Source organism: Brachyistius frenatus, unplaced genomic scaffold (assembly GCF_029030835.1).
Source record: "Brachyistius frenatus isolate BFR_SWC_R1_liver_20210118 unplaced genomic scaffold, ASM2903083v1 Contig_36, whole genome shotgun sequence".
In the NCBI taxonomy this organism is placed as follows: domain Eukaryota; kingdom Metazoa; phylum Chordata; class Actinopteri; family Embiotocidae; genus Brachyistius; species Brachyistius frenatus.
In genome coordinates, this window is record NW_027210635.1 from 1,590,750 (window position 1) to 1,600,024 (window position 9,275).

Here is a 9,275-nt window from a genome sequence, read left to right on the forward strand (position 1 = left end):
ATTGATGATTTATATTTGAATGCTTTGAAACATTGAGTTAAATAAAACCTATAAATATAGAATTGAAATAGACAATTGTATGTTTTGAAGACCACTTCTGCTCCAAACAAATCTGCAATTAGCATCAAGAGTAAACATTTTAAAAGTAAAAACATTTAAACATGCAATGTTTGGATTTTATTTGTCTTGTCAATGATTTTGGCCACACGGAGAATTAACACAAATGTCCTGTTTTATTGTGTAAATGTGTCCCATAATCTTGAAAACACAATATATGTTTTTGTTTATTCAGCCATCACGCTCTAAAAGATTATTCGGTTTGCACGACATTTTTTGAGCTGATAGGTAGATTTCATTATTATTTTCTTCTGGAAGAAAACCACTTTCTACCACAATATACTTCTTTTGTAGTAACACATTTGTAAAAGTGTGCTTCTTTACTTATTCCAACTGATCAACGTTTCTGTCAAAGTTTGTGACAAGAAATGTAATCTAACTACGTCTGATTAAAAGAACACGTAAAGGGATTTAAAAAAAAATAAAATAAAAAAAGTTGTCTATTTTATGTTTGGGTTGGTCCTGATGACGTAACTTACCGTAATACATCGGAAGCACAGTCAAGCCGGATCACCAGTTTCTGCCTCGTACATATTCATCCGCCAACATCCGTTGCAATTATCAAATAGAGCGGCCGGTATCACAGGGAAACATCGTTTTTTGGGCTTTTCGTCCTGGCATTTTCAAGTGTAAAAGAAAATATATAACAAAGTTTTAGATTATTTGGGTTTAAATACGATCTATTTAAGGGCGTGATTATTTTGTTGTTTTTTTCCCCCTCATATTCCCCCGTTTGCTCAAACGTCGCTTATAAACTGTATTCAGATCAATGTTTTGGGATCCAGATGTAGAAATATCCGTAAAAGTTGATTGAATTTCCTGCTTTTTGCGCGAATAGTCGGTTCCGTGTCGTGAGCCCGAAAACCCCGTGTCGCGGATGAATACGCCGTAAGGAGGACTTCCTCTTGCCATATAAACCGGGTCTCATTTTTACCTTACCGGCATTTCAGCACCACTGCCGTTTGGATTGTTTTAGTCGGCGTACAAGCCACATTGTATATATCTTTTTATTTATACAGTTTGTTTACAATATGCCTGGATACTCCGACAGAGATCGTGGCAGAGATAGAGATAGGGGGTAAGTACATTTTCTAATATGCTTATGCGATTTTTTTTTTTTTTGTGTGTCCTCGTGTGGTCGGTAGAAATGGCGGACGGAGTTTAAATCCAAGAAGAAGCGAACCGGCGAACTAAATATTGTGTTTATAATTGATATTGTACTAATTCGCCTGATTTCTAACCGTGAGTTAGAACTCACCGGTTTTAAAAACTGAAGCGGGGGATGTTTATCACCGGCTCCGGGCCGGTGAAAGGAGCCCGTTGTCTTTGGCTCGAGGCCTTGTCTGGCCTCGTGCCCCCGGTACAACGGCTCTTTTTTTTCGTTAGCAAAAAAAAAAAAAAAAAAACCGGCGTTGCATTTCTTCGCTAGATGAAACTCCTTTTTCGCAACTTTTACCAAATATATCGACAGACTAGTTCCTTCCGGTCGGTTTCCTCCCCGGAGAATTGAGTTTGTTCTGGGTGATTTATTTGTGGGGGCTCTCGCCTGCGCGGAGTGACGTTAGTGTTGCTAATACAGCTGGCTAGTCGGCTTTTCGCCATGTGGCAGCGTGAATGCGGATACAAAATGCCGGCTGTTTTTTTTTTTTTTTTTTTTTTTTTCCTTCTTCTTCATTGTTCCTCTGCTGGTTGGAAAGTATATGACAGCTTTATAATTTCACAGAAATGACGCAGTTAGGAGGAGACTTTGTTCGGCTTAAAATGTCGCTCTCGGTGGCCGAAACGAGCTCAATCTGACTTGTTAAAATGACTTTGATTAATAGGAGTTACGGCGGCGGTCCTCCTCGGTTCGGCGGAAACCGGGGTGGTGGAGGTGGAGGGAAGTTCGGCAACCCGGGGGACCGACTGCGGAAGAAACATTGGAATCTGGACGAGCTTCCGAAGTTTGAGAAGAACTTTTATCAGCAGCATCCTGATGTTACCCGAAGGAATCCGGTATGTACGAGATGTTACGTAACACCGCTCAACACGTGCTCTGCCCTGCACGTGTTGCTCTTGTGTAATCGGTTGTGGCCGCCGAACTTGAACGTCTTCTGTCCCGTCTTGCAGCAAGAAGTTGAAACGTACAGAAGGACCAAAACGATTACAGTGAAGGGGAGAGAGTGCCCAAACCCTATTGCAAAGTTTCATGAAGCCAGCTTCCCCTGTAAGTGTATAACACTTAAAGAAACAATATCGGTGTTGTTGGTGTTGTTTTTTTTTAATCACAATTAATTATTGTGTCCTTTTCCTCCAGCTTATGTGATGGATGTGATCAACAAACAAGGATGGACTGAACCCACACCCATCCAGGCTCAAGGCTGGCCTCTCGCTCTCAGTGGCAAGGATATGGTTGGCATTGCACAGACTGGCTCTGGCAAAACACTGTCTGTAAGTTGCTTTTTTTTTTTTTTTCTTTCTTGGACATTTGGCATTGGTGGCATCATTCAAAAAAAAATAGTGCGGCTCTGCATTGACCAGGTCAGATCACTGAGCACAGTGTTGTGTGATAAGTGTTTACTTACGGACATGATGTGTGTGTGTGTTCTACAGTATCTGCTGCCTGCGATCGTGCACATTAACCACCAGCCTTTCTTGGAACGGGGCGATGGTCCAATTGTAAGTTCGACACAACTTGGTATTGATTCACCTGCTTTTTACGAGGATGGTTTAGCTACACGTTTTAATGACGCGTTTTGACTGCAACAGTAAAACTACTGACCTAATTATGAATAATTAACTATTTGATGCACTGCAATAAAGTCTGAAATTGTGATATACCCAGAAAGTAGGTTTTCCTACATGTTTTATTTAAACACTGGAAGTGAATAAGAGGCAGCTCGTGACACCTGTATGAATGTGCAGCTGACTCAAAGATCCACTTTTCTTCCTGACAGTGTTTGGTGCTCGCCCCGACCCGTGAGCTGGCGCAGCAAGTGCAGCAGGTGGCTGCTGAATATGGCAGAGCTTCTCGTCTGAAGTCAACCTGCATCTATGGAGGTGCACCAAAGGGACCCCAGATCAGAGACCTGGAGAGAGGTATTGTTGATCCTCTTGTTTTATAAAGCAATTGAAGAAATGTGGTTTAAAGAGTCGAGTTCTCACAGTTCCTTTGTTCTAGGTGTGGAGATCTGCATCGCCACTCCAGGCAGGCTCATTGACTTCCTTGAGGCAGGAAAGACGAACCTTCGCAGATGTACTTATCTTGTGCTGGATGAGGCTGACAGAATGCTGGATATGGGCTTTGAGCCTCAGATCAGGAAAATTGTTGACCAAATCAGAGTAAGTTTGATATTTGGTTGACCTAATAACTTATCTGGAGCATTAAATGCTTTTTCACAAGACATGTAATGGAGGATTTTTCTAAGTGTTGGACCAATTCTACAGCCCGACCGACAGACTCTGATGTGGAGTGCCACTTGGCCTAAAGAGGTTCGCCAGCTGGCGGAGGACTTCTTGAAGGAGTACGTGCAGATCAACGTTGGGGCACTGCAGCTCAGTGCCAACCATAACATCCTGCAGATCGTGGATGTTTGCAATGATGGCGAGAAGGAGAACAAGTGAGTATCTAGTCCATGGCAGTAAAAACAATAGTTTAAGGTGACAAAGCGTTTGATATTTTACTCACTGAGTGACTGACTTCTTGTAGGCTAATTCGTTTGCTTGAGGAAATCATGAGTGAGAAAGAGAACAAGACCATCATCTTTGTTGAGACAAAGAGGAGGTGTGATGACCTGACCAGGAGAATGAGAAGGGATGGGTAAGTGTTGAACATAAAACTGGTGATTCACAGCCTAATTCATTTTCTTCTTCTTCTTCTTCAATTGACTTGAAATTACAAATAATTAATACGGAGTCCTTAAATTCTTAAAGGTGGCCAGCTATGGGAATACATGGAGATAAAAGCCAGCAGGAGAGAGACTGGGTTCTCAATGGTAAGGTGTCATCACTGGTTAATCTGACATGTAGAAAATAAAAGATACATGTGTGATTCTGATAATCATGTCTGGGTTTTTTTTCTATCTTCTAGAGTTCAAATATGGAAAGGCTCCAATTCTCATTGCAACAGATGTGGCCTCCAGAGGTCTAGGTCAGTACCCTCCCTGAAATGTTCATTTCTTTTATTGTATTTCAAAAAAGAAAGTGTACTTGCTTTCTTTAACTTCTCTGCTTCTTTCTGAGTTTCTCCCCTGACCTGAAGGAGCAGTCTGTATGGCAGGGCCTTGGCATGACAAGCCCAGGTATCCAGAGGGGGAAGGAGGATTCTTGGAGGTGTCCTGACTGGCGAGGCACGGGTCTCCCAGTCGTGCAGATGTACAGAGGTGACCAGGCCCAAGTGCAGCATAACGTGCTGGCCTGCCTAAAAGGGGGGGCGAGTTGAGGACTGGCCACAGTTCCTCCCCCACATGCTCGTCTGTTCTCTGGCAATGGTTTGGACTGCTTCACACACCCAGGCTCTAACTGTCCCAGCTCAAAGCCCAGCTACTGTCTCCTATCGTCTTGCATTTATGTTTTGGTTACCGCATTGCAAGTCATTTGAGTCACTTAGGAGGGGCTTTCTGTTGTCCAGACTTGTAAAGCATGGGTGGAGTTACTTTTGCAGTTTCCTAAACTTCTGTCTGAAGAGCAGGCTGTCAGATCGATCATACCTTCACCTCTGTAATGACATGGCTACTGGCGCTTTTGGTGACAGTGGGACATGCTAGTTGGACACACTAAGGCAAAATCCAAGCTGACACTCCTCCCTCGCCTGCGTTTCAAAGTCATGTCGAGACCTGCCAACGAGAGACATTAAGATCAAGTGAACACTGGGTCTGGAAAAATCTTGCCATGCTGAGAAGGGGGTGCACTGTAGACCTCCTACAAATGGGTTCAGATCTACAGTTTCTTGGCAAGAGAACACTGCAAGTGTGCGCTTTTATAGCCAGCCGCTCATGAGCGTGCGTGACAAAGGGACCGCGGTTAAGTGCTAGCTCAAGCACACTTGGAGTCAGTAGTGTGCATAGCAGCCCTACTGTGTAGAGACTTCGTGAGGGTCACTTGACAATATGTGGGGCGTGTGCTGCAATGGGAATGGACTAGTGAATGCATACTCCAAAAAATGGTAAGACTGCTGATCCATTCTTTCTGAGGGTGGTTTGGCAGTGACTCAACACGGGGAGGGTTTTTATTTTGTCTCACTGGGTTAGAAGCTAATGGAGTGTGCATCGTTTCTCTTTTCCCACAGTAGTCTCCCCATGGAGTAAATGTTTTTCTAATGCCAGTCTTTTTGCAGTCTTGTGGGTTAATCGGCCGTTCCACCTCATGACCGTACTAACTTGCCCCTTTTTGTTTTTGATCTGGTTGTTGTGGTGGCTCTGGCGCACATCCTTCGTGTGCTGTCCTTTCCTTTTATGCCACACTGCAACGTAATCTTACAGATGTTGAAGACGTGAAATTTGTCATCAACTATGACTACCCAAACAACTCTGAGGACTATATCCACCGCATTGGCAGAACGGCTCGTAGCCAAAAGACAGGCACAGCCTATACCTTCTTCACTCCAAACAACATGAGGCAGGCCAGCGACCTCGTCTCTGTGCTCCGTGAGGCCAACCAGGCAATAAACCCCAAGCTCCTCCAAATGGCCGAAGACAGAGGAGGTAAATCAAATTGGTGAGATACAGAAACTGTGCTGTTTACTGCAGCCTTTTTTTTTTTTTTTTTTTTTCTGCTGCTCTTCTCTTCTTTTTTTTCCCCCTAAGAAGTGGATGCATTTATCATAATGAATTTAACACAATCTTAAGCCACTTTTTAGTTCAAATTAGATTTAATTTGACGAGCCATGCAGCTTTTCTGAATGGTTTTTTTCCCCCCACCGTCTTCCTTTTCCAGGTCGTTCAAGGGGAGGCAGAGGTGGTGACTATGATCGTCGGGATAGGTATTCCTCCGGAAGGCGTGACTTTGGCAATTTTAGGGACAGGGATAATGGTAGAGGCTTTGACAATGGACCAAGTAAGGCCTTTGGCTCAAATTCACAGAACGGAGGCTATGGGGGCAACAGCAGCAATGGCTTCAGCGGAGGAAGCTACAATGGTAACGGACAGTCAAATTTCGCTAACACCCAAACGGGATCCTTCGGAGGCCAGAGCAGCTTCCAGGCCCCGCAGTTCGCCGCCAATAAGGCTGTCGCACAGAACGGTGCGGGTCATCCCCCGTTCCCCTTCCCCCAGGCACAGGCTCCACAGCAGCACCCTCCTCCGCTGGTGCCGTACCCCATGCCTCCTCAGTTCCCCCAGTAAACACACCCTACACTTGAAAGAAGTAATTTATTGCTTTTTGTCTTTTAAGTTCTATACTTAATCCAGATTTGTTTTGTATTTACACAACAGGGTTACAACAAAGTCAACCTCTATCAAGCCTTTTAAGATCTGCAGTGCAACAATAGTGGCGTTGCGCACTTGTTTTCCTATTGCTATTTAATTTGTTACATTCCTTGGTAATGTTTAGTTAAGTTTTGTACTAGGTAATTACAGATGTATTGGTTTTCATGTGTATCATTGAAAGTGATGTTAAGCTCCTACCTTGGAAGTGCACTGCATGATCTTTCAAATAAAACCCTTCAAAAATACCGCTTCTGTTGTTTTTTTTGTTTTTTTTACTGTTAAAGCAACAAATCCCAATCCATCCTCAGGAAGATGACTTTAAACGCAGCTACCACTTGAACTGTCCACCAGGTGGCAGGTTTTAGGCGACCTGTTCAGTCTGGAGTTTGTTCAGCATATCACTAAAATGTGGTTGCAGGTGTCGGTGCTGCTGGTGCTGTTTCTACAACACGGGAAAATGGAAATGAAATCGTTTGCAGATGTACCGTTTCCTCCCTCTCGTCTCAGCCCGAGTTGCTGACGGATTGAAAGCTTGTTTTTAATTCTTCCGTCACGTGCTGGTTTATGAGCTGGCAACACATCTTGACGAAAGAGCCTCTAAATGTCTGAAAAGCTTGTATATAAAATTGTCTCGACTGCAAGATTAATTTAGCCTCTAGGATGGTCAAATCTCCAGATTGACGCAATGTCGCCACCTGCTGGTAGAGAACAAAAAATGGCATTTTTCAGTTTTCTCCTTGACCACAATGTGTTTTGGTCTGAGGCTGCTGAGCTTCACTCTGATGTGAGCTGACGGTACAGAGGGGATGTACTGAGCTGGCTCGACAAAGCGGAAACACGCAGTCACGTAATCGTTACCTACGACGGTAGTTGTCAGCTTTCTGCTCTTGAGTCGCGTTCACGTAAAAGGCGTTTGCAGCATCTGACCAATCACAAACATGGACAGGTGTACTTCCGGCAGTCACATAGTTTAAAAAAAATGAGGCGCAAACTATAATCTAAAACAACCATAATGATGTTAAACACGCAATTCACACAATAAGCAGCACATCTGCAGCTGCTAAATGATGTGCAAAAAAAAAATAAAAAAATCGCCAACCTGGTTGGGGACAAACTGTTTGAGAGTATAGGTTACATATACTCTTAACTCATACATGGAAGCCTGTTGGTTTCATCTCTTGTCCCTACAGTAGAACTGCTCCCTCCTTATAATCAAAGACTGAAACCTGGTCACAGGTCAGCTCTTGGTTACTTACAGATTAGAGATATCTGAACAAACCCTGGCTGCTTACAGGTGCTGTGGGTGTGCCTCCTTTAAATTGCTTTCTGCATATTTACAGAACAATGGCCTTGGAAGTATGTGTGGAACGAGAGCTGTAAATAGTTGGAGTGTTTTAAAAGTCAGAGATTTTTTTTTTTTCTCTTGATATGTGACTGCTGCTGACAGCAGCTCGTTCTGCGTAAAACAACACGTTGGGCTTGTTTCTGTTTTCAAAAGAAAATTTTTTTTTGCATTGTGAAAAAAAAAAAAAAAAAACTGACACAAACCACACTTATCTCAAATGAGTTGCACAATGTGGAATTTAAACAGGTGGGCTGTGCTGTATTGAAGAGGAGACGTGGGCCTCATAAGAAGAACACATCACCACCGTGTCAGACCTGTTTTTACATCAGTTGGACTTTTTACACGGATGTAAATATGGAGGTGTCCACCTGACAAGCCAAGTATTCCCTCTGTGATGAGCAAAAACTACACCAGCAGCGAACCAAAACTATAAAGCTGTGGATGGAAAAATCAAAACAGGCCGAGCTTCTCTTTGAAGGCTCGATGTGAACGATTTAAGCGGATCTATTGACAGAAATTGAAACTTAGAGCTCATCATTATGTTCTCGTCAGCGAGACACACAATCTTTGTGTTCATATTGTTATCATAGGAGTCCTTCATATTTACACAGGGAACAGGTCCTTTTGTGCCACCGTGTTTCTACAGTTGCCCAGATAGGACGAACACAACCCCTGGATCTGGAGAGGGCCTTTAGGGATTTTTATTTTTTAATTTTTTTTTAAACAGATGTCACAGATGCTGTACTTTCGGATGGCTGCGATCTACAACCTCACCGCCACCCAGCCACTAAATCTACACACTGCTCCTTTAAACCGGCAGATTCAGGCTGTACCCATCTCATATCGTCACATTTGTGGCTGTAAAAATGTGTATTTTAGCAGCTTTAAATGCTGCTGGCGACAGAAGATCTTCACCTCCAGGCGTGACGACCTCATCGCCTCGTCTTTCTTGTCCCGCCACTCTCCTCTCTCTCAGTGTGAGCTCAGCTCCTTTTTGTTGGTTTGTTCCTCGTCTTTAATCCCTCCCTCTCCCCTGCAGGTATGTGGGTGTTGGTTTTTTAGGAGTAACCGCTCTGGGTGTGGGTCCGACACACCTACTCCAAGCATGAGCCGGAGCAGCATGCTCAACCATTGTCCTCCCACTGAAGCGTAAAGGACTCGCATTGTTCCACTCTACAAGCAGAGGTGCTTCCTGCTCCCACCACCCACTATACTGCGCATCGCACATACTTGTGTTGGGCTCTAACACAAACACAAACACAAACACAAACACGCATAAGACAAGCATAAGGCAAGCTTGTCTTCTTCCTCTCTTCCGGCAGCAGGTGGAGTTTGCATTCCTTGCATTAGACCTTGACTCTTGGAGGGTCATTTCAGAGGGTGTGTGTCTGATAACCACCGATACTGTG

General features: G+C 43.8%; 1 protein-coding gene across 2 annotated transcripts; it reads left to right on the forward strand.

Annotated features, from left to right (window-relative positions):
* The first annotated feature begins 1,050 nt into the window (after positions 1–1,050).
* ddx5 (DEAD (Asp-Glu-Ala-Asp) box helicase 5) lies at positions 1,051–6,767 on the forward strand. 2 transcript variants are annotated; one of them, XM_069701251.1, is made up of 13 exons: positions 1,051–1,195; positions 1,941–2,112; positions 2,227–2,323; positions 2,414–2,547; positions 2,710–2,775; positions 3,054–3,195; positions 3,278–3,438; positions 3,544–3,716; positions 3,806–3,916; positions 4,030–4,091; positions 4,187–4,246; positions 5,577–5,811; positions 6,031–6,148. In XM_069701251.1, the coding sequence occupies exons 1-13, from the start codon at positions 1,149–1,151 to the stop codon at positions 6,056–6,058; spliced, it is 1,488 nt and encodes a 495-aa protein (XP_069557352.1). In that variant the 5' UTR covers positions 1,051–1,148; the 3' UTR covers positions 6,059–6,148. The 2 variants fall into 2 exon arrangements, with proteins under 2 accessions (XP_069557352.1, XP_069557353.1); XM_069701252.1 differs by having other exon boundaries at positions 1,053–1,195; positions 5,577–5,798; positions 6,031–6,767.
* Positions 6,768–9,275: the final 2,508 nt, after the last annotated feature.

What these genes read in the sequence shown, in the direction of transcription:
- ddx5 (XM_069701252.1), top strand. Translation starts at nt 1,149, where the DNA reads ATGCCTGGATACTCCGACAGAGATCGTGGCAGAGATAGAGATAGGGG. An exon ending in GCTCTGGCAAAACACTGTCT is followed by an intron (nt 2,548 to 2,709) that starts GTAAGTTGCTTT and finishes TGTGTTCTACAG; the next exon opens with TATCTGCTGCCTGCGATCGT. An exon ending in GATGGCGAGAAGGAGAACAA is followed by an intron (nt 3,717 to 3,805) that starts GTGAGTATCTAG and finishes GACTTCTTGTAG; the next exon opens with GCTAATTCGTTTGCTTGAGG.